This window comes from Rhinichthys klamathensis, unplaced genomic scaffold, assembly GCF_029890125.1.
Source record: "Rhinichthys klamathensis goyatoka isolate OS25496 unplaced genomic scaffold, OSU_Roscu_1.1 h1tg000127l_1, whole genome shotgun sequence".
Taxonomy (NCBI): domain Eukaryota; kingdom Metazoa; phylum Chordata; class Actinopteri; order Cypriniformes; family Leuciscidae; genus Rhinichthys; species Rhinichthys klamathensis.
This window is the reverse complement of record NW_026606664.1, coordinates 3,738,036-3,763,898: the sequence shown is the minus strand read 5'-3', so window position 1 is coordinate 3,763,898 and position 25,863 is coordinate 3,738,036. Positions and strand designations below refer to the sequence as shown.

General features: G+C 39.5%; 1 protein-coding gene across 4 annotated transcripts; it reads right to left on the bottom strand.

Annotated features, from left to right (window-relative positions):
* Window positions 1-42: 42 nt before the first annotated feature.
* On the bottom strand, window positions 43-22,719 carry tpm4a (tropomyosin 4a). Of its 4 annotated transcripts, none has more exons than XM_056256599.1 (9): window positions 22,423-22,716; window positions 20,643-20,768; window positions 13,268-13,401; window positions 6,407-6,524; window positions 6,253-6,323; window positions 6,081-6,156; window positions 5,797-5,859; window positions 5,646-5,715; window positions 43-759 (listed from the first exon to the last, which is right to left on the bottom strand). In XM_056256599.1, exons 1-9 carry the CDS (start codon window positions 22,534-22,536, stop codon window positions 677-679), a joined length of 855 nt encoding a protein of 284 aa, XP_056112574.1. In that variant the 5' UTR covers window positions 22,537-22,716; the 3' UTR covers window positions 43-676. The 4 variants fall into 4 exon arrangements, with proteins under 4 accessions (XP_056112574.1, XP_056112576.1, XP_056112575.1 ...); XM_056256600.1 differs by lacking the exon at window positions 43-759 and adding an exon at window positions 1,778-1,986 and having other exon boundaries at window positions 22,423-22,719; XM_056256601.1 differs by lacking the exons at window positions 20,643-20,768; window positions 22,423-22,716 and adding an exon at window positions 18,100-18,330.
* Between the last annotated feature and the right edge of the window lie 3,144 nt (window positions 22,720-25,863).

Sequence of the window (25,863 nt, the reverse complement as noted above, 5' to 3'; positions counted from 1 at the left end):
TGGACTATTCTAAAAAATAATCAAACGTCTACCCCACAAACAGACTTTTTATAAAAATTTATTACACAGAAAATGGAAAGGAAGCGTTTGAGGCATTTTGAAATAGTCATTTGACAGGAAAAAAAAGCGACAACAGAATTCACAGAAATTTCTAGGGAAGAGCTCATATTTCTTTGGTCTTTGTTTGGTCCCATTCGTGGTGGTTTCACAAAAATACCCAGGCACTTTGACCATGGTAAAACACCATCGCATTATCAATGGAGTAATGTACTGCAGTGCATCCTGTGGCCAGTAGGTGGAGCGCATGATGTACTTATGAGAAACACTGCATTGAAAACGCCCTCATCAACGTCTTCATTTACATTAATATCAAAACTTCAAGTGAATTTCTGCTGAGCACATTAGCATATTCACTTTTCATGTGGTATGTCATAAGGTAATAACGTTGTTTCAGTGGGGGAATTAGCACCTCAGGTTGTTTGGCTAATTTTTGAAAGCAGCGATGTCGAGTCATCTTGGATAGGCCTACTAGCGAAAAAAGAAATACCTCAGACCAAAATTTAAATTATTATTTTTTTCGGTGAAAAAATAGGGCTCAATAGCTAGCGAGTTGGAATTAAGCAGAGTATTTGTGGAATGTTGTAAAAATGGACGTCGTTCTCTCTCATCGTCTCTCTTATAAGCTGTTCAGCTCCTGAAGTGTCTGATCCAGCACTTGATGCATTCCGAGGTTTTCTTCTTTTGCAGTAGATAATTTTTCTGTAAGCAAAAAGAAAAAGAAAAAAATTAGTCAGATGCTGTGACTGTTTAATAAGCATACTATATGAAAATACAGTTTAGTGCCCTAGTTTTGTGGTCTTCACTGTAAAAAAAAAAAGTTGCTGCCTTAAATTTTTAAGTAGGCCTACAATCAACTTGGATGATTAAGTCATTTCAACTTAAATTACATTAAACTGACTTAAAAAAATTATTGAATCTTGAATAACTTATTTTGACGTTAAAACATGTTGTCATATCTTATTGATTGTATAATTTTGTTTACAGTGTAGGGTTCAAACAACCACACAGTGTTATAAGAAAAAATATCACCATTTAATTTGCTTGCACTTGGTCAGTGTGTCAGTAATAATGTGAATTACAATTGCATTTATGCGTTTTATTAAAGAAGAATCTTTCAACTGTGAAGATTAGTATTGTATTAAATATTTTAAAAAATATTATATAAATACAGGTACAAGCATAAAATCAGACAAAACTGAAATGTAACCTCACCTTTGTGGACATCAGAATATAAGAGAGGAGTATAAAAAACTGACGAATATTTAATATATTCTAATATATATCATTTAACACATTTTATCATATTCAATATATTTAATAAAATGTATAATATTTAATATATAAGAAGATATTTTATTTTACATATATTTTCTTCTTAATTTAATTAATTTTTCTTCTAAACTGCATTATAAGATCTGATCTGAGAATTATTGAGCATATTTTGTGTAAAATTCCCAAATTTCCCAAAAGTTCTGACACTTTTTGACTAAATGAATTTCAATGATCCAGTCATTCATGATTAATGGATAATAATTTTTTTTTAATCATACATTTACAATCAAGTAAAATATGAATTTACAATCAAGTAAAATATTTCATCTAAGTCTAAAAAACTAATATTAAAATTCCCTGATATTACCAGGAATTTCATGAACTTAGGAACTCTTACCAATCTTCATAATGAAACATTATCAATGACAACAGAAGATTGAGAGTCTGAAATGAAACAAGGGTGTTTTATTGAGACTAGCGAAGACACACTGAAGAAAATGAAGCACGCATGAAGAAAGTGGCAAGAAATTTGAGAAAGCAGGAGATGCATCAGAGCGGGACAGAGATGGATCTACAGGGAGGTCATGTCATTGAGAGCATGGTCCAGCTCCTCAGAGATGGCTTTATACTTCAGCTTCTGAGCATAGAGTTCATCTGAAGATCGGCAGGAAAAGCAGGAAAGCGAAGGATGAGAAGCAGCAATGGAGAGAAACCAAATGAAAAAGAGAAAGACAAGAAGTTAATGGAGAGAGACTAAACATGAAACTCACAGAGGTCATGTTCTACCAGTAACAATCTATAAGCGAATCGTGTTCAAAACAAAAATGACTGTTAAAAATTTCCATCCGGCCCAAAGAAGATATGCTCCCTACTAGTTACTTTTCCTATTCATATATACTACTTTTATTAAGCAAATGCAGAGTTCAGTCTCGTAAAGAGCTGACCGGCGCTGTAGGGAACAGACATACTTCATTTTTCTTGGGATCAGTGGCGGCTCCAGACAATTTTGATTGGGGGGGCAATGGGGGGTCCTGGTCATTTCAAGGGGGGTCTCATGAAAACCAACAAAAAATACAGTGGACACGGCTAATAACTGCATATTGCTGCTACTTAGCAACAAAAACAACACAGCATATCAACTACTTTGTTTTTAATCAATCAATTGCAGTTTACAAACAATATGCTACTTAACAAATGGTAAATGGTAAATGGACTGCATTTATATAGCGCTTTCACAGACCCAATGGCCACCAAAGCGCTTTACATATTGCCTCACATTCACCCATTCACACACCGACGGTTTTTTGTTTTTAATTAATTAATCAATTGCAGTTTGCAAACAATATGCTCGAACTTTAATTGCCATAGCCACACCCATGACAGAAAACATATTTACAAAATAGTATCCTCCTCATCCTCCAATTCCTCGGTGTCCTCTGTTTCCAGTCTTTACTAAGAAATCCTATGAAAAATTATTTACAAAATCTTCTGCAGGACAGTTCAATTCTTTACAATAATATAATATTATAAAAGAAAATTAAGCTGTTACACTGAGATGGTTTAGGAAAACCATAAAGTGTTTTTGTACAGTCAATTAATTGTACAGGCAGCATTAAACCATCAAAGTTAAATGATTGTTTATAGCTTATGAATTTCCTAGCCTATATTTTTCTTTAGCAGGGGGTTTCAAACTTTTTAATGGCAATGAGCCCTAAACAATACCCTTGTGAGATTCTTTATTTAGGCTTATAATATAATAAAATATATGCCCAATATAATATAATATAAAAAAATGAATTGAAGTATTTGAAGTGATAGTTTAAATGCTTCAATTTGTTTTCATATTATATTATTATAATATGAAAACAAACTGAAGCATTTACTGTAAATAGCTAGATCTAATAGCTAAATATTTTCAAGAAAAGTCAATATGTGAACTCTTAAATAGTTTCAGGCATGGTTAGATTAGGCTACTATAAAAATCTATGTAAACTAATGATGTATTTTGAGTTTGCACGCGGGTGGGTGTCTGTAATTGTTACCGTTCTGTGTCCATCATCCGTTATTTCCACCACTTTAAACCACTCTTCTTTAAAACATGATATTGGGATTTTATTTCACATGTCTTTGCGTTTCTCGTCGCCTCTCGTATTGAGATATTTGGTCCGCACACACGACTCACTGCCAATCACACGCGCTCACATCATTCTCTTTCTTTGAAACCTGTAAACTGCACTCACCAGTTTGAGCACTGCAATTATTTCTCACATACAATCAAATGGATTTCCCCACACATTTCGCGTCAGTCCTCTGCGTGGCATATTATTCTTTTCTGCGCGGCCGCGGCATCAGAAGTGCACGACCGCGCACGCGCGCAGCTTAGAGGGAACGTGATTCTTATGTTTATATATTTTGTACGTCGAAGAAATTATTAATTATTATTGTTCTGCGTAGTTTGAAGATAAACATTTTTAAATATTTATCCCGGATATATATTTTTTTAATCAGGAAGGGGGTGGGGGGTCAAATGGGGGGTCAAAGCATTTTTTGGGAGGGTCTTGAGACCCCCCAAGACCCCCCCTGGCGCCGCCTCGGCTTGGGATAGAAGGAAAACCAGGCTTGTTTAAACCAATTCTATATACCGAGTCAGTCGAATATATATCATCTTCCAGTAAAGGGTTCAAGCGTTTGAAACATGAGCCTGCTGGAACTGATAAAATGGCTCTAAAATAATATGGTGTTGTGTGTTCCAGAAGATTTTATGGCTGTTATATAGACAGGGAGGATGACCCGCCTTTGACCTGTAAAACCCCATCCACTCAGGACTTTTCAATGTGTCCTGCTTCGCCACTGGTCATTTCTGAAGGTAAAAAGTTCATTGAGCCACTTCCTTACCTTCACTGATGTTTGCATAGGAACAGTTTAGTCTATTGATGCTTGCCAAGTCAAACTATAGTCAAAAATTACCGTTTTGAAAAAATGCTACATCATAGGTTACTAAGAAAAAAACACTAAGTATATTAAATCTATTTAAGAAGAAAATTGTCATTTTTAAATGATTTTCAGTATTAAAGTATTTCTTTCTATTAGGATGACAGCAAAAGTCGAAGACAAAAATCCATGTAAAATGGTTCTTGTGCACTCTAATGATGATTCGTGTATCAGCAAATTAGTTTGAACCAGTTCATTTCATCAGAACAAAGCAATTTGCTAAAATAAACCAACCAAACTAATCAAATCTAGTTTTTGAACCAGTTCATTCCACCAGAACGAAGCAATTCTCTAAAATGAACCACCCAAAACAATCAAATCTGGTTTTGTAGCTAGTTTGTGTCATCTGAATGAAGTGATTCACTAAAATAAACCACCCAAACCAATCAAATCTGGTTTGGCTTATGACAGCATAAAAGTCGAAGACAAAAATCCATGTAAAATGGTTCTTGTGCACTCTGAATTTGATTCATGTATCAGCAAATTAGTTTGAACCAGTTCATTTCATCAGAACAAAGCAATTTGCTAAAATTTACCAACCAAACTAATCAAATCTAGTTTTTGAACCAGTTCATTCCATCAGAATGAAGCAATTCTCTAAAATGAACCACCCAAACCAATCAAATCTGGTTTGTGTCATCTGAATGAAGTGATTCACTAAAATGAACTTTCCAAACGAATCAAATCTAGTTTGAACCAGTTAATTTTTTTCTGAATGAAGCAATTCACTAAAACAGACCACTAGTTGATTCTGACTGAATGAAACGATTTGCTCAAACGAACCGTCTTAATCAACCGATTCACTTAAATGAATCAACTTTCCCAGCTTTTTGTCATGCTATACACACTAATTATCGGAGAAACAATTAATTATTGAACAAATGACTAGTCTAACTGGTTAATTAAATCTTCTTTACCAATGTTTTTTCCCGCGCTAACCTCCGCACTTATCGAATATCGAATTCCTGCAAAAGCGACAGTGTTTTGAAAACAGCTACAGTGAATATTTTAGAACAAGTTCACTGAAATGACCCATTTGAATGAAGTGATTCACTACAACAAATCATTCAAACAAACCGATTCACTCAAACGAATCAACTTTGTCATTCTACATGGCTACTACAGTAGTTAGGTCATCGCTCAATTCTGGTAGAGCTACAGTGTTTTGAAAACAGCTAGACATTCTTCTGGAAAATGTAGTTAAGTTAGCAGAATCTCTATGTTCAACTCCCCAATATTGCAAAAGAGTTGAACTTTTAGCTCCACAGAAAACTGAGTTAACAGACAGATTAAACCCATAGAATTAATGAACGTGTTCATACCTTCCAGGTCATCGATAGATTTCTCCAGTTTGGTCACTGACCTCTCGGCAAACTCAGCACGGGTCTCGGCCTGATAAACACAAAAAGGAAGTTGAAGGAATGAGAAAGGGCAGCTTATCTTTGACGTTGTCTCATTTGTTGACTTCTTTACCTCCTTCAGCTTGTCACTAAGAACTTTGATTTCCTCTTCATACTTGTCTTCTTTTTCTGAGTACTGAAACATGCAAACAAAGACAGATACAGCAAATCCATTTCACTTTCTGTCAACATTGAATAAAATTCGTATCGCTCTCAGAGCTATTGTGTTGTCAGAACTTTAAGTCCATAAATTACCATGTTTCAGTTTCAAAGCGATTATCAGGCTCTGAAGTTAAGTGATTATTACTGAGGTCTGAAATTGTGATATTAACAGATAAAAGAGAGATGTTGACTTACTTTCTCTGCCTGAGCCTCTAGGGATTTAAGGTTGTTGGTAACGTTTTTCAATTCCTCCTCCAAATCACTAGCTTTGCTGGAGGTATTTGAGCAGAAAACAATGTTTTAACTGGTCAAGCAACAAACATTCACATTCTAGTCTATTTAAAGCGTGAGAATAGGTAGACGATACCATTCAGCGACTTCGGCTCTCTCCTCGGCTCGCTCCAGCTCGCCCTCGAGAATCACCAGTTTACGGGCCACCTGTAGCAAAGATGGCGTTCAAACGAAGAGCTTCAAATGTCAAACATCTGGAAGTGGTGTTCCTCTAGGCGCTTGTACCTCACCTCTTCGTATTTGCGGTCGGCCTCCTCTGCGATGTGTTTAGCCTCTTTCAGCTGCATCTCCTGGATCTCCATCTTCTCTTCGTCCTTCATGGCGCGGTTCTCAATGACCTTCATGCCCCTGGAGGAGAAACAAGCGGTGAGCGAGACATCACTGATGATCTCTTTAGCTAATGTAGATCAACAAATTTGCTAATCTTTATTTCAAAATCAAAATGGTCCTGAAATCTGGAAATGAGAATTGACCAATGAATTTCCACCAGCTTTCCAGTCGTGTGCGATTAATGAATAAGGTTTTTTATTTTTAATGAATAAGGTTTTTTATTTATTTTGTACATTTTGATTTAAACAAATTTGCTAATGAATATTCAAAACTATTTGTTAACTGGTTTGACAAATTCATGGAATCTTCAACATAAGGGTGATTTCCAAGCATTGAATTTACGAAAATTCATGGAAAGCCATGTTAATTTCCTGTTTGCTCAACCTTAATATGAATATCATTGGTTCTTAATACAGTGTAAAACAAAAGAAGTTGCTGCCTTAAATTTTTTAAGGGATAGTTCACTTTGAAATAAATTTTTGATGTTTTAGCTTACCTCAAGGGCATCCAAGATGTAGGTGTCTTTGTTTCCGCAGTAGTTTCAATTTTGATATTTTTAGGTCAAACCGTTCTTGTCTGTCAGTGATATAATGCAGGTCTATGGTCACCACCTCAAAGAGCATGCACAGAGTGTCACGGTGTTTGAATTCATTGTATCCTTCTTGTCTCGTGTCATTGTTGTTGTGTGTGTGAGTGTGGGCGTGGTCTCCCGTCCGTACCGCTGATCAGTGGCTCCAGCTGCATTCCATTCCAGCACCAGCTGAACCTGATCAGCGACGCCTATTTATACTCACTGTTTTCGTCTCGTCCTTGTCAGATCGTTGTGATGTGTTCCTGGTGTTCGTTCCTGTTCCTGTCTGGCTGTTTCTTGTACCTGCGTTCATGTCCCGGATATCTTCGTGTTCCTCGTCATAATTCTACAGCACTCTCTGGACTGGAAATCAACACTTCACCCTCATCACATCACGTCACCGGCTTCCATCAAGGTCCCTGCATCGCTTGCCCGTCCCTGTGTGTCTGAGACTGTGACTTTCTGGCTACTTTATTCACTGTAAATAAACATCACTTACCTGCTCTTGTCTCCACTCTCGTTCCTTCCCGTGACAGAACGATCTGACCAGGCATGGAGGCAGCAGGTGATTCGGAGATCACTTTTAACGAGTTTGTTTCTCGCACTGTCAATCGGATGGATTCTCAAGAGGAGTGTATCTCGAACACAGGGCGGGCAGTACAAGCTTTAGTGATGCAGGTGTCCGAGCTCACCCAACAGCTTCAACATCTTCGGGGTCCCACTGCGCCGCCCACACCGCCGGTTCAACCCACACCACCGGAGCCGTCCTTCCAGTCGGAACCTCGTCTTCCTGTCCCGGAGGCTTACGGAGGGGAGCCCAACTACTGCAGGGCGTTTCTAACCAGGTGCTCTATCCATTTTTCGCTCCAACCTCGCACCTTCAGCAGCGAAAGGTCCCGTGTTGCATTCGTGTTGACGCTACTGACTGGGAGGGCGGCGTTATGGGGAACTGCGGTGTGGGAGAACCAAGACCCATGCTGCGCCTCGTTCGAGGCACTCGCCGAGGAGATGAGGAGAGTATTTGACCGGTCGGTTGCGGGACGAGAGGCAGCCAGAGTCCTCGCCGATTTACACCAGGGTGACCGACCGGTCTCCGATTACTCCATTGAGTTCCGCACGCTGGCGGCCGAGTGCCAGTGGAACGAGGAGGCGCAGTGGGACATGTTCCTGCGTGGGCTGGCTGACCGTGTCCAAAGGGAAATTTACACTCTGGACCTACCCACAAGTTTGAATGGACTTATTGATCTGGCTCTCAGAGTGGATGCTAGACTCGCCAGAATGGAACGGCTAGCTCCCCCGGCTCGTTTTCCTGGAGTCACGGAACCCCCACGAGCCAGCGGCAGAGACACGGTCAGCCCCGTCGCCGATCACGAGCCCATGCAGGTGGGTAGAGCTCGGCTTTCCCGGGAGGAGAAGGAAAGGCGGAGGTCCCTCAGGCTCTGCCTTTACTGCGGAGGGGCGGGCCATTTCGTACATGACTGTCCGTTAAAAGGCCAAGCCCGGTAGTAACATTGAGGCTACTATCGGGTGGGATCTCCGCCGAGAAGTCCTCACCACCATCATCCACGCTCCTCCCGGTAAGACTGAGATGGATGACCGGTACTCACGACTGTCATGCACTTCTGGACTCAGGGGCTGAGGGAAATTTCATGGACCGTGAGTTGGCACATAAACTTTTCATTCCGGTCACTTCTCTTGATCACAGCATATCCGTCAACGCTCTCAATGGTCAAAGACTGTCCAACATTGCTCTCACTACCGGCCCCATAACACTTACTACATCTGGTAATCACACTGAGACACTGTCATTTCTCATCCTGGACTCGCCCCTGACACCCATTGTCCTTGGTCACCCCTGGCTCACATTACACAACCCCCGTATTGACTGGCGCCAACACTCCATCTCCGAATGGAGCACTCAATGTTATAAGTCTTGTCTTACGTCTGCCTGTTCGTCTGTACCTGTTTCTGTGTTTCAGGAGGAGACAGTGGATTTATCCAACGTGCCCGTTGAGTACCTGGACCTGAAGGAAGTGTTCAGTAAGTCCCGTGCTGCTTCTCTTCCTCCTCACCGTCCCTATGACTGTGCCATAGATTTACTGCCAGGTAAGTCTCCGCCTAAGGGCAAGTTATATTCACTTTCTGTTCCAGAAAGGGAGGCTATGGAGAAATATATTTCTGATTCTCTAGCGTCTAAATTCATCCGGCCTTCCTCTTCTCCAGCGGGGGCGGGGTTCTTTTTTGTGGGGAAGAAGGATGGTTCTCTGCGACCTTGTATTGATTACCGGGGGTTGAACAACATCACGATAAAGAATACCTATCCTTTACCGTTGATGTCTTCAGCCTTCGAGAGGTTGCAGGGAGCATCGATCTTCACTAAATTGGACTTACGTAATGCCTATCATTTGGTTCGCATCAGGGAGGGGGATGAATGGAAAACCGCTTTTAATACCCCCAGGGGCCATTTTGAATACTTGGTTATGCCGTTCGGGCTGTCCAACTCCCCAGCGGTTTTCCAGGCACTCGTCAACGACGTGCTGCGAGATATGGTTGATCAGTTCATATATGTCTACCTGGACGACATATTGATTTTTTCATCTTCTCTCCAGGAACATGTGCAGCACGTACGACGAGTGCTTCATAGACTGCTAGAGAATGGGCTTTTTGTCAAGGCGGAGAAATGCGATTTTCATGCACAGTCTGTTTCTTTTCTAGGGTACATCGTGTCGTCTGAGGGAATGCGCATGGATCCTGACAAGGTTAAGGCTGTGGTAGAATGGCCAAGCCCAGACTCCCGTAAGGCCCTACAGAGGTTTCTGGGGTTCGCCAATTTCTATAGGCGTTTCATTCGCAATTTCAGCCAACTAGCCGCGCCTCTGACTGCCTTGACCTCCCCCAGAACGACGTTCAGGTGGTCCGATACAGCTGAGGCTGTATTCGCCAAACTGAAGAGCCGCTTCGTTTCGGCTCCCATCTTGATAGCCCCTGATCCCTCACGTCAGTTCGTGGTGGAGGTCGACGCGTCAGAGGTGGGGGTAGGCGCAGTTCTTTCCCAGCGCTCTTCCACAGACGACAAGATGCATCCGTGCGCGTTTTTTTCCCATCGTCTATCACCTGCTGAACGTAACTATGACATTGGCAACAGGGAGTTGTTGGCGGTCAAGCTAGCGTTAGAGGAGTGGCGTCATTGGTTAGAGGGATCGGGGGTACCTTTTATCGTCTGGACTGATCATAAGAACTTAGAATATATCAGCACGGCCAAAAGACTCAACTCCAGGCAAGCTCGGTGGGCTCTTTTTTTCGGTCGTTTTGATTTTTCTCTATCGTACCGCCCAGGTTCCAAAAACATCAAGCCTGATTCCTTATCTCGTATTTTTGACCATTCCGAACGCCCGCTTACTCCCGAGTGCATTTTACCCGAGACCCTAGTTGTTTCCACACTCACATGGGAGATCGAGTCGAAGGTCAAGACGGCCTTAGAAGGGGTAACGCCTCCGCCCGGTGGCCCACCGAGTCGATTATTTGTGCCGGAGGGGTTACGGTCCGACGTCATCAAATGGGGGCATTGTTCTAACGTGGCTTGTCATCCAGGGGTTAATCGCACCTGTTTTTTGGTTAAGCAACGATTCTGGTGGCCACTTATGGCTCGCGACATTCGCAGCTTCATCTTGGCTTGCTCGGTTTGTGCCACTGGTAAGACTTCCAATCGACCCCCGGATGGGTTACTCCAACCGCTGTCTGTCCCTTCGAGACCCTGGTCCCACATCGCGCTAGATTTCATTACCGCCCTCCCGCCCTCCCAGGGCAAGACGGTCGTTTTGACCGTAGTGGACCGGTTCTCGAAGGCGGCTCATTTCATCCCCTTGCCCAAATTACCCTCTGCCAAGGAGACAGCGGTTACTGTGGTGGACCACGTCTTTCGCTTACATGGCCTCCCGATTGACGTGGTTTCCGACAGGGGTCCCCAGTTTGTGTCCAAATTCTGGCGTGAGTTTTGTAAGTTACTGGGAGCGACTGTCAGTCTGTCCTCTGGGTTTCACCCCCAGAGCAATGGCCAAACCGAGAGAGCCAACCAGGATCTGGAAAGAATGTTGCGATGTTTGGTCTCCAAGAATCCTTCCTGCTGGAGTCAACAGCTTTCCATGGTTGAGTACGCTCATAACTCGTTGCCAGTGTCATCCACGGGCCTATCTCCGTTTGAGTGTAGTCTAGGTTACCAGCCACCGATTTTTCCTAGCCTGGAATCCGAAGTCGCGGTCCCCTCCGCTCACGCCTTCGTCCAGAGGTGCCACCGCACATGGACCAGAGCCCGAGAGACTCTGCTCCAGGTGAGGGCGCGCACCAAGGCTAAGGCCGATCGCCACCGGTCGAAGCCTCCCGTTTACGTCGTTGGTCAAAAAGTGTGGCTTTCAACCAGGAACATTCCTCTCCGCTCCGTTTCCAATAAATTAGCTCCTAAATTTATCGGCCCGTTTCCTGTCACCAAGATCCTTAGCCCGGTGGCAGTCCGAATCAAACTTCCTCCGGCGTACAGGAGAATTCACCCCGTCTTCCATGTCTCCAAATTAAAGCCCGTGTTTCATTCACACTTTAATCCGCCTGCCCCGGTCCCCCCCCCGCCGCGACTCGTAGATGGGGAACCAACATATTCGGTTAGTCGTATACTGGACTCTAGAAGGAGGGGACGCGGATTCCAGTATCTGGTGGACTGGGAAGGTTACGGTCCGGAGGAGAGAAGTTGGGTACCTGCTAGGGACATCCTGGATCACTCCCTTATCGATGATTACAATCGACAGGTAAGGGCGTCTGGGAACGCCAGGAGGCGTTCCTAGGAGGAGGGGTACTGTCACGGTGTTTGAATTCATTGTATCCTTCTTGTCTCGTGTCATTGTTGTTGTGTGTGTGAGTGTGGGCGTGGTCTCCCGTCCGTACCGCTGATCAGTGGCTCCAGCTGCATTCCATTCCAGCACCAGCTGAACCTGATCAGCGACGCCTATTTATACTCACTGTTTTCGTCTCGTCCTTGTCAGATCGTTGTGATGTGTTCCTGGTGTTCGTTCCTGTTCCTGTCTGGCTGTTTCTTGTACCTGCGTTCATGTCCCGGATATCTTCGTGTTCCTCGTCATAATTCTACAGCACTCTCTGGACTGGAAATCAACACTTCACCCTCATCACATCACGTCACCGGCTTCCATCAAGGTCCCTGCATCGCTTGCCCGTCCCTGTGTGTCTGAGACTGTGACTTTCTGGCTACTTTATTCACTGTAAATAAACATCACTTACCTGCTCTTGTCTCCACTCTCGTTCCTTCCCGTGACACAGAGAAGTCCAAATTAAACATGATTTAATGACTCGTAAATGTAAGTACACATTGATGGCCTAAGACACGAAACGAGCGGTTTGTGTGAGAAAACGAACAGTATTTATATCGTTTTTACCTCTTGTAACGCACAGACCGAAGCGCCCGCGCCCTCAGATCACTTGGACGTGGCTGTGGTTACAAGAGGTAAAAACGATATAAATACTGTTCGTTTTCTCACACAAACCGGTCGTTTCGTGTCTTAGGCCATCAATGTGTACTTACATTTACGAGTCATTAAATCATGTTTAATTTGGACTTCTCTGTGCATGCTCTTTGAGGTGGTGACCATAGACCTGCATTATATGACTGACAGAATAGAACGGTTTGACCTAAAAATATCAAAATTGAAACTTCTGCGGAAACAAAGACACCTACATCTTGGATGCCCTTGAGGTAAGCTAAAACATATCAAAAATTTAGTTCAAAGTGAACTATCCCTTTAAGTACAATAAACTTGGATGTTTAAGTCATTTCAACTTAAATTACATTAAACAGACTAAAAAATAGTTGAATCTTGTGTAACCTATTTTGATGAGTTAAAGCAATGTAAAAACATGTTGTCATAACTTATTGATCATATGTTTTACGGTGTATGTATTTATATATTAAAGTATTTATATATTAAATAATAAAAGGTGGGTAAGCCTGCTTCCATAGGTAAAACCCTCTCCAACCACAATTTCTCTTGAAAATGAATTCCGTAAAATTGTGTGGATTGTTTTCCAACGAGAAAAAGGTGTTTGGTCCACAGAAGCCATTTAGTTTTCACCCTAAGCACAGCAATTCATTCCTTCCACCATTATTCATGAATTAATGGTTTCCATTGACCTCTCGCTTTCGTCTGCTGCTTTCTCCGCCTCTTCCAGTTTCTGCAGTGCAGTTCCCAGCCTCTCCTGAGCCCGATCCAGTTCCTCCTCCACCAGCTGAATTCTGCGGTTCAGGCCCGCCACATCACCCTCAGCCTGTCAAAGAAAAGGTCAAAGGTTACTTATATACAATTATATACCGACTTTAAATGTAGCAGTAATGTGCATTTATGAAATAAAATAACGCTCTTGTGTTTTTTCAGGTCTTTGGGGATTCTCCCAATGATGCCATGTCATTTTCATCAGTTTTTGCTCAAAGCACAATCAACTGCAAAAGAAAAAACATTTGTATGCCCTTTACGACCACCACCTCCCGTTGTGATTCAAACAAAGATTGGCCTCATAATGAGCACAATGGTGCCTCTGTGACATTTTTCAGTTTTAAAGAGACCTCACAGCCAAACCAACCCACTTACTGCACTGATAATTGCAACTATAATTGTGACAAATATCGCTGTGGCTCTCGCACTGCAGACGCTCCAACTGAGCAAGCGCACAGTTCTCTCAGAACGCTAGGAAAATCTCGCTGCCAGGAAACTGTATCTGGCATCATAAAGTTTAAACTTTAAGTTTAAACTTTAAGAGGCATCGGGGAAAAGTCAAAGGGAGCAAATCGTCCATTTTCTAATCACATCTTTGTTTTGAGTCAGATCGGCTTGTATTTACGGATTTCTACTGCTTCCTATGGCGGATCATTTGGAGCATGAATACTAGTAAACAGATCATGGCTGATGTACCTCACTACATACAAGCTTTTATATACTTTAAGCTTTTTTTGTAGCTGGTTTGCAACTGGATGGCATAAAAAGATCAAACACAAAAACGAATGTAATAGATCATAGTATAGGCCTTTGACTCAAAACCTAACAACTGTTTTTTTCCTCATAATTGTGAATTATATTCTCATAACTTTTTTCTCATAATGTTGACTTTATAACTTGTCCAAATCAACTATCATATATTTTTATCTCACAATGTGACTTAAAGGGATAGTTCACACAAAAATGAAAATTCTGCCATCATTTACTCACCCTCAAGTTGTTTCTTTCTTCTGTTGAACACAAATGAAGATATTTTGAAGAATGTTGGTAACTAAACAGTCGATGGGCCCCCTTGACTTCCATAGTATTTCTTTTGTCATACTATGGAAGTCAATGGGGCCCATCAACTGTCTGGTTACCAACATTCTTCAAAATATCTTCATTTGTGTTCAACAGAAGAAAGAAATTCATACAGATTTGGAAGGTGAGGGTGAGTAAATTACAGAATTTTCTTTTTTGGGTTGAACTATCCCTTTAATAACTTGTTCAAACCAACTCAGACAGCAACATAGTGTCGGCCTGGATCCGGCCCGCATCTGGTACGTGTGGATTCCACGTGTACCAGATGTGGGCCGGACCTGGGCCGACACTGACAGTTGCTGTCTTGGAACTGTCAGTAACCATGTTTCCATCCACTTGTCAATCGAATTATCTGAAGTTCGGTAAAAAACCTCATGCGAATAAAGCTGGTGAAAGTGTGTTTCCATCAAACGGCTTTAAAGCGGATAAAAACCTGTGCGTAATGACGTGACGTCACATGCTGTTTTGCGATCAAATTGGTATATCGAATTGATTTGAGACATGTTAAGGTGTTTCCATTCATTTTCTCACCGAATTGCACAACATTTGCGAACAAAGTTTTACTAGGCAAAATGGATCGCACCATAATAACGTTTCCATCCGCGTTTATCGCATTAGCCGTATATCGATCAAGATAAAATCCGATGAGACCGATCGTATTTCATTTGAGTCGATATTCATGAAATTCAATCGAATTGTACTGTTTCCATAAGGCATTTTTCATTGGATATCACTTAATGCGGATAAATATGTGTGGATGGAAACATAGCTAGTGACTTTATATCTTAAAATATAACTTTATATCTCACAATTACAAGAAATAAAGTCATAATTACGAGATATAATGTTTGATTTCAAGCTATAATGTTTCTTGCAATTGTGACTTTTTTTCTCATAACTGCGACTTTATATCTCAAAATACGAATTTATATTTTGCAATGTGTGAGTTTGCAATATGACTATATCTCACAAAACGCCAATGAATACGCTATTCAAGATTGACATCATTAAAGAAGGGGTCAAATGAACATTTATTCACACACATTTCACCAACACATCACGGGAGTAGGAAGTTAACCCCCTTTCGAATAAAAGACAGCCAGAGAGGGGAGGAGAAAAATGCACAGGAAATGGACACACTCCACATCCTCTCCCCTCCCAACATACTCATTCTCAGGGTCAGGATACTCCCTCATGAGCCGTGCCCTTTCCTTAGTCACTGCGCTCCCTGGTTGCTTTAGCCATATATGGTAAAACAAGCTCTGGAGAATGCTAGTGGTGAAGTGCCAAAAAGTTTTAAAGGCTGAAGAATAGCACAAAAAAAATAAAGCCATATGTTATCGAGAAGCGTCTGGACGCAGCCTTGAACATTTTATCGCGTACAAGACAAACCCAAACGCGCATATGTGTGATATGAGACGGCGACATTCCCAGATCTATGGATTCCCAGGCCTATTTACACCACAATACAGATCTCAGATCTTGTTAGAGACGCAGTGACGTCCATGTCCAATTATACGTTTAGGGTTGAAGTGTGGGGGAATCACCTGGGACTTCTGCTGTCGACTTCCTGAGGCACAGCACTATCGTACGTGACATTGAGCAAACACTTGAGACGAACACTATCAATGTAATGACCTTTTTATGGGCTGATATTATGAAAATAAGGCCTATCAGATGAAAACGAACTGTGGAAATGAAGTACAGGCTCCAGGCTTCAGTCACTACAAGTTAATACTATAAAGTTGCTTACTGGTAAAACAGTCAAAGAGGGAGTTGGAGATGTAAAATTATTAGTTATTTCGAAACTAATGCAAAGAAAAGCAGAATACTGTAGGAGTATTGTGAAGTAAGCAACCACTTGTGTAACTTAACTTTGAAAAGATATGCAAAAAAGGTCTTGATATCATTTTTAACACCATGGGAACCTGTCAATGCAAATTTGAGGAGCATTTCTTTATCTTCCTTTACTTATTTACCAATTTCCTAATGGTCTTTGTACAGGCTACACATATGTTATAGTCATGTTCTTGACTTTTAACCCCACTGTGAATTACGCCTTACATAAATTATGACCATCATGGAGAGGTCATTGGTCACGTCATGACCAAGTCTAGCAGCATTCTGTCACACTAAGAGTGGGAAAACTCCCACTTATGAAAGTAAAGTCAGCGAAATTTGTATTAGAAGTGTCTGACTGCAAACCCCTAAAAGAGAAAGAAGGGAGTTGATTTAGAAGAATGATGGGACCATGGACCTCCCTAACATTTCTCCATTAAATGTAAAAGGCAACAGATCCTTGACAAAGACACACTATTGATCTACAAACACTGGAAGAACAGGACTTTTCTTAAGCAGTGCCAGCTTCCTGCATATCTGCATGGTCATTTGAGTATGAAGAAGGACAACAGGAAACTCCAATGTGGAACAAGAGACAACATCCTGACTCGGTTCCTTTGGGAGCTCAGGATGGGACATCCTTTGGGTCGTTCTTGAATGCAACAAAATCGAATTTTTAACTTCTAAGAAAGATCCACAAACAATTATTCATTGGTTGCGCAAAAACAGGAGTTCAAATGAGAAGAAACAGACTGTAGGTTTCTGGCCGAATTCCTTACAACAGCTTCACAAGGGATGACTCAGAAAATGGTATAAAATGGAGCATCTAAATCCTTCAAGGACTGTGGGGGAGGGGGGCTTCCTTAAGCATCTTGGTATCAAGGAAATATGATCTCACATACAACATTTTGCCATGTTCTTCATCTAAATTAACTAAAAAAATAATAATATTTAATATGACCCCATTACACCAACAAATTAGGTAGAAATCACTCCTATTACTGCAATAACTAGTTTTACTTTGTTTTACTGTCCTGTTGGATTGATCTATGGCTGAATAATACATGATTCGATTATACCAAAGAAAGTCCATTTTAAGAGTCAGATTAGGATATAAGACATATCTCATTAACAGACAGATAGATAGATAGATAGATAGATAGATAGATAGATAGATAGATAGATAGATAGATAGATAGATAGATAGATAGATAGATAGATAGATAGATAGATAGATAGATAGATAACATACTGTTGGTTTTACAAAAGCTTTGTTTTAAAACATGGTTGCCTTAAAATTTTGTGTTCATTGAAATAAAAAATGTAATATAGCCTAAATGATATATTAAAAATAAATTACATAAATTATTTAGGGTTATTTGACAAAATACTTTAATTAAATCTTAAAAATGTAAAGCCCTGTGGGAAATTAGAAAATACTATGTAGGTAAATAACGCAATTCTGTGTAAAAAAAATATACTCAAATGTAGCAATTGTTAGTTAAAACAAATAAATAGTTAATTATGTAAATTAAAATGATTTTAAGACTAAAATAATGGGGTGGAAGTGTAATAAACCTGTATGAGAAAACAGTGAGGCCTAACAACTGCCCAAAGGCAGATTTTGGGGTCGGACTGTCCCTTTGGACCAACGCCTTCATTCCACAACCTCACGTCTGCATCCAGGTCTCACTGTTCACCTAAACATACAATTATAGTCTTCAGCGGAGCCCGGGAGCTTTTTTTGGAACAGTTCACAGAGGTAACCCGTACAAGAATCCGGAGAGTGTAAAGACGGTAAATAAGAACAAAGAAATATGAAGATTTGTCTCACTTTCTCCCGGAGCTCGCGCTCATTGTCCAGCTCGCGCTGTAGAACCAAAGCTCGATCTTCTGCGTCATCCGCCTGCTGCTGCAAAGTCTGGATCTTTCTCTTCACTGCGTCCAAAGAAGTCACACCTGTCATTTTAGATACTTTATTATATTATATTTACAACTAGAAAACAAAACGAGCCGCGACTTTGGTCAGGAAAAATTAAACGATGTGCTACAACAAAAAACTCAAAAAGCTATACAAAAAAATAAATACTTAAAAATTGAAAAGCCTAAAAAATATATATAATCACGAATATAGGATTTAAAAAAATAACGGAATGGCGCTGTAGTTGGATGGCCAGTGTAAAGAAGAAGAAAAAAAAGGAGTGAAAACGACACGAAATGTGCAATCCAAATTCTTCCCAGTCCGGGTCAATACAAAACGGTTCAATGAACGAAAAAAATGTCTTCGCAGGAGGTTACTTCTGTCTCATGGAGTCATTGGAATGTGAGAGAATGTAAGGAGGCAGAACTTCTGCAGAAAAGTTTCAATGTAACTGGAAAAGTGAAGTCCCCGTGACGTCACTTTGGGCGGGGCAACCACTGAGTCACAATTCAGGCTCATTTTATGTTAATTACTTCTTTCTCTTGTCAAAATGTATTCAAAAACGTACTCTTAGAGCTTGTCGTTAATAGTCTTATTTTTATTTTTTATTTTTATTTTTTAAACTTGACTGTTTTTTGTTAATATATTTTTATTTAAAATATTTTAATGACTTTATGCTACACTGTAAAAACATTTTAAACAGAAATTTGACGTGCAAATATATTTTAAATTAACCACAATTTCCTAATTTCAGACGTTTCAAGACTGTTTTTACAGTAGCTGATGGGTCAAATAAAAAATAAGAAAAAAAATTGCAGTTTTCATGTTGTACACCTTTATTTTAGCTGTTTGGCTATCATTTTAAGTAAGTTATATTATTGTAATATCTTATAAATAACTTTATATAATTTCTTGGGAGTTTTCTGAGACAACCTTATTCATTTAAGGTTTAGATTAGGTAGAAATAACACTTCCGCTATTGTAACTTAATGTATTTAGGTTGATTTAATCATATTAAAAAATATTTTTGAATAAAACCATGCCGTTTTAGATTTTTACGTTACCTGACAAAACATTGTTAAACTGTTAAAAACAGTATGTCCTTTTCACTTCTTTTAAGGAAAAAATATTTTGGGATATACACTGTAAACATGATAACAATCATATCAATGTTTTTGTTTCCATCTATTTAACTTGATTTTTATTTATTTTTATTCAAAACATTAAAATTTAAAATTCAAATTAGTTGAAAAGCATAAAGCACTCTCACTGCAGGTTGTTGATTTCACTTACAAATTGAACGCTGCAATTACACACAAGTTTTCGATTACAACCCCCGCAATTAAAACCTCAAATCTTGACGTTACACAACACTTCTTCTGTCACACACTTTCCTCAGAAGTGTGCTTTTGTTTTAAAGACGAGCCAGCGATCTGGAAGCATTGATTTCATTAGTCACAGGAGTGTGGTCCTCCATGTTTGCTTTCGCTGCATTCTTGGGATTCCTGAGCTTCTACACTGCAACCAAAGTCCCAGTCTCCCCTGCTGTTCCCCCGACTTATCAGTTACAGGCATCAAAAAAATCCCTCACTCATTGGTGAACTTATCTTACCTACTTCTTTGGCGTTGTGAATGCAGATGTATAATTAGTTTACAGTTTCCTCTAATGCATGACATGTGGCTTGTCTGGAGCACATTTTCAGGGCAACGCTCCAAAGAACTCGAAAATGTGCTTGTATCCCCAGTTCCAGCCTCGCAGAACATTCTACAGGAAATTAATCTTATGCATTTGTACTGCACTTATTGAATAAAGTTTGATATCACGGTGTGTCCTATAGAAGTATTTTGAGGTCAATAACAACATGAAGAACATCTCTCTTTCCCAAATGGATTTCCCCCCATGCTGGAATCATTAAGGATTCACAAACAACCGATGTGCCCCTCCTCGGCTTCCTTCTCAAACTATGCAGTCATTTCCTTCGAGGTCTCACATTGTGAGGAGTAACCTGAGCTTATCTGAGAGACGGACAGGATGGACCACTTCAGAACCACGCAGGTGTGATTACGACAATTTTCTCACTCGTCCCAAGGCCAAACACGTTCTTACAGGTGGAACGCACTGCGCTTTGATTCATTTAAACTTCAAAGTAACCAATTTGTGCGTTTAAACCTTCAAATTATCTCTTTAATGAGCAATGTGTTCAATTCAAGGCATTACAGAAGTACACCTGAGGAAAGAGGTATTTTTAAAGATTCTTGTGTTGACATGTTTTTTATTGAGGTAAAGCTTTTTATTGTCCCATTTGAAGCACTTTGAAATGGTGCCGTGACCCTGAAATAGACCGGCTGGGTTGACAGGAAGTGAAAGCATCATAACAAAGCCTGAATGACTCGAGTTGTTTATTGTAGAGGACTCATGTCTGAGTCTGTTTTATTGAACCCTATGCATCACTTACGTCAGCAGCTTTTTTCTCAGACAGTTCGAGTTTCTCCTGGGCGTCCTTCAGGGCCTCCGAGTACTTGTCCAGTTCATCTTCAGTTTGTTTGAGCTTTTTCTGCAAGCCGACCAGCTCATCATCCAGCTTTATGAGGGAGAGTGAGTAAACATAGCACAATTGAGCATAATTTAAGGGAATATCCCAAATGTCCATATAAAATCTTTCTGGTATGGTCAGTGTTGTTACACATAACAAGTAACTTAAGTTACTTAATCTTAAAGTTACTTAAAAATACTTTTTTAAAGTAACGAGTAAAGTAACTCATTACTTTTACATTTACAACAGTATATCTGAGTTACCTTTTCAAATAAGTAAAGATAAAACACTTTCTGCTATGATCAGTGTTGGGGTAACACATAACAAGTAACTTGAGTTACGTAATCCGATTACTTTTTTAAAGTAACGAGTAAAGTAACGCATTACTTTTACATTTACAACAAAATATCTGAGTTACTTTTTCAAATAAGTAAAGATAAAAATCTTTCTGGTATGGTCAGTGTTGGGGTAATGCGTTACAAGTAACTTAAGTTACGTAATCCGATTACTTTTTAAAAATAATGAGTAAAGTAACGCATTACTTTAACACTTACAACAAAATATCTGAATTACTTTTTCAAATAAGTAAAGCGAGTTACATTGTTTACTTATTTATTGACCTCTACTGTTATTAAAAAAACAAACATGAAAGCCCAGCCTAGGTGAGAAAAAGTTACATAACACATTACTTTCCATAAAAAGGACTCACTTAATCCAATTAGTTACTTTTTTAAGGGAGTAATGCAATATTGTAACGAGTTACTTTTAAAAGTATCATTCTTCAACACTAGATATAGTCATTTTAAGAATCTATCAACCTCTATAATATTATCCCTCATAATATTTTCAACTATTTTATCACAAAATAATGTGTACATTTTAAGAAATGAATAGATATCAAAAATGGATTTGGTCACCCACATTATATCATAGGCCAACTCTCTTAAGTGGACAGCAGAAAACTAATTTTAGTCTGAGGTAAGCTGTCATATGGCAGTAAGTGAGATAAACACTCACAAACACTTTGCTATCTATGGCTATCAGTTTGGCTGGGTTCTTGTGTTAAAGAGAGGATCTTTTAATCTACTGGGATTCCAGACAGCCTGACCTCTCTTGTCCATTTATAACCTTAGGTGTTCTGAATGCTGGAAGACATGGATTGATTAATAGCTAATATTCATTTAGTTAGCTATCTGTCTATTTACAGAGAGCAATATGATTTCCAAGTGTGTACACTTCAAACCAATTGGTCAATAAAATAAATATATTTTATATAATATAATTCACAATATTTTAGCCTACAGTTTATTATTTATGATTAATGTTAAATTATAAATAATGTACATTGTTACTTCAACTCATGTTAACATGCAAACATTTAATGTTAATAATTTATTGGAATATGCAAGCTTAATAAATAGCGTAAAAGTATTGTTCATTGTTAGGTTAGACTGTTACTAATTTTTTTGTAGGATTCCTACATAATTGTGCAAAATAAGTAGCCAGTACTGCGAAAGAACCCAGAATTGCAGCTCAAATGAATACTTGGTTTTCAAGTATACTGAGGTCTTGGCAAACGTCTCCTTGATTACAATCGTCAAGTTTCAGCCTTGACAGATGCCTATGACAGCACTTTTGTTAGGACCTTTTCATTGTAACATTTAACCAATCTGGATTCCTACCTGCATTTGTTGATTCTTACCTGCTTGCATTTCTCCTCTGCAGCTTTCTGTTCGGTCTCGGCCTGCTCTGCCCGGTCGATGGCGTTCTCCTTGTCCAGTTTGAGCATCTGCATCTTCTTCTTGATGGCCTCCATGATTGCAGGTTGATCTAGTGTCTGGGTCGAATATGAAATTCAAGGGAGCTACGAGCTACAAAGTGCAGTTCTCGGTCCTTCAGCCCAAAGTGTGGTCAGACTAATGGATGCGAGGAGATTTAGGAGAGGAGAAGAATGCAGCTGATGCTGCCTGCAACCAAGAGCTGCCAGCAATGCTGGATCGCTCTACATAACCCAACTGAAGTCTAACCCCCCCAACCCCCTCACCCCCACCCGTCTCCCTATCTAACCACTTGTGAGAAGGAATGGCCTGGACCAAACAGTCAGAAGCACTTCTCCTTATTTGGAGTGGTGCATATTGTTTTTTAAAAAAAGGACCAAGGGATGGAGAGGTGAGCAAATACTGTAGGCCAGGCCCTGCATCCAGATTTAACCCCATTAGTGTTAAACCGAGCTAACAAAATCTGTTCTACGAGCGTTTTGCGAACATTCCCATTAAGTTCTGAAAACATTATTTCTGAATGTTATCTGAACATTCAAAACGTCGAATTTTTACATATTAACACTCATTTTTGCACACATTATGGGAACATCATGAAACAAGAAGTAACATTTACCAGTAAGTAAGTTTCAGAAAAAACCTTCCATGAATGATTATACATAACGTGTGCTTTTTATGCTAACGTTTTGAGAACAATATTAAAAACCAGATAACTTTGAACGAACGTTCTATTAACGTTACTGTAGCAAATAACTTTTGACAGAACCTTGCCAGAATGTTTGCTAAAGCTCTGAAGTTCTTAGAACGTTAGTCCTTGTTAGGTGACATTCATCTAAATCGCCTTTACCAAGGCAAGTATCGATATTATAATTGCTAATATCTATGGTAATGCACTTTTCAAAACCCCTACCACTAAGCAGATGCAAAATATACCTCAAATTGTGCAGTTTGTTGAGGAGAGGAGCTATTATTTTTCTTGTTATGTGGCTCTCTGGAATCCTCGAATCTTATCGGTCAATCACAGCATTTGGAGGTCAGATATTCTTAATATTCACAGTCGTCCATGACAACGCTTATTAAAACCTCTCAACCAGAACAAAAACTGGAGATACTACCATAAAAAATGTATAAAAAAAACTGGTGCCATATTGTATCTCAGTTATCAGCTGTAGCCGGAAAAAAATCAGTAACAATCGGACCTAACAATGAGCAATACTTTTACGACATTTATTAATCTTGCTTATACACTTTTATTACTGTTAAATTATTCCAATGTTTATCTTGTTGCTAGGCTGATCATTTTGTAGATTCTATACTTTTTTCTTAGCGAAAGCTTTAAAATCATATACAGGTAAAAAAATTATAATAATTATACTGACCACTGATTATACATGATCCAGTAACATTTGTACTTTTAATCTGCCGCACAATAAAAAGGCCAAAAAAAACTCGGCTTATATTAGAGGGACTATTCAATGACCAGAATACAGAAACTTGAAGGTGGACTGTTTTGACTCATTTGCTACCCCATAGCAACACTCTAGAAACCACAGAAAATATACAGGTAAAACAAACAAATAAATAAATAAATATATCTTCAAAATCAAAGACTAAAAATACAAGTGTTAATCATACCTTCATTAGAAAGCAAAGAAAGTTGCTTTCTATTCCTTTCACTGCCTTGTTCAATCAAGTCTGACGTAAAGCAATTGCACACACTTGATTTAGAGTTGTTGAGTCCCAAAGTGCTAAATGGCGAAACCGTTGGATCTAAGTGTTTTGGCACTGAAAAATAGAGCTGAAGTGCAGAATGTAACACTCTTGTCCAACTGACTTTCTTAACAGTACACTTGCCCTTCCATTAGGCATTTTGTGAATTACAACAAAAAGTGTAGTTTAGTTTCTTCTAAATAGGGTCTATTTTCAGTCATAAGCTCTCATTTTACACATTTTTAAGCAAACGAATGCTTGAATCCCCACCACGCCAAAAACCACAACTTTAGCATCAAGGTGGTAAAACTGCGAGACATGTTTGGCAATGTACCTCAGACATACTCAACTGTCAAATGGATGATTCACTCTCCATAACACCTGGATGAACATTCTGAGAAGAGTGTCCAAAAACACCTGTGCTCCAGAGAAACAGCTCTCTGACGTCTGCTGCGTGTCATCATATGACGTCATAGCCATGCACAGATGTTTGACATCTGCATACCCACTCCGGTGTGCCCTGTCTTTGTTGGCCTCCCTTAGGCACTGTTGTAAGGAAAAGACGTAATGTGCTTTGGCGTTCATTCAACATTACTTACTCATGCCTGCCCCGCTGAGTTTTAAGGATGAAGGGAAGTATGAATGTGTGTCATATAATTGGGCAATGCCCCATCGTGGAAATAGTTTAACGGACTGGTACAACACAAAGTGTACTTTGTAAATTCAGCCAATGGACAAAAACATGCTATAGGGATTCATTTAATGCAGGTACGATGTTAAAAAGTGCCTAAATTTCTTAAAGCAATGTAGGTTCAATACAAGTTGATCTATTTGGCAATAATAATAATAAAATCTAGTTCCTCAGTCAAAAAAAATTATTGACATCGATTTTTCCTTACAAAATCGTTAATTGTTTGAGCTCCGAAGCTGTAAAAAATGTTTAAGTCTTGTGGCTATTCTGTATCTTACCTTCACTTGTGTTGCCCAGACATTACTCTCTTTTTTTCTGTGGTAATTAACATGCCACAAATGCTATCGATAGATATTAACATTCCTTTAAACTAAGGGTACTTTTACACAACAATGATGTACTAAAAACGGTAACGTTTTTTCTTTGTACAGATGACAATGTTATCAAAATGATCCCGTTCACACGGATCCACAAAAACGACAAAAAACGCTGTATTATACATGCCATAGTTGGCGATGTCAGGTTGTAAAGAAAGACTAGCACTCGCGCCAAACGCGCATGTCTATAAACTGAACACATAATACGCATGTGCATTCACAAATTCACGTTTTTGTAGTTTACACAGAGGCGATAATGGTATAGTTTTCAAAAACTTGCGCTTTGAACACCGTTTTCAAAAGTTTACGTTTTCAAAACGCCGTTGTTGTGAAAATGAACAGTCAAACCAATAACAATAGATTTTCAACAATTATCATAGAATATAGCATGACAAAGTATTATGCACAAAGTCCACTTTTTTTTTAACAAGTAGCCTACTACTATTTGGCCGCTATGGGCATAGTTATAATTATGAAAGTCGCTAACACTAAGATGGTGTTCCACGACATCATTTTGACATTAAAGGCCCGTTTACACCAAGAACAATAATAATAGGCTAACTAACTAATGTCCACATCAACACACA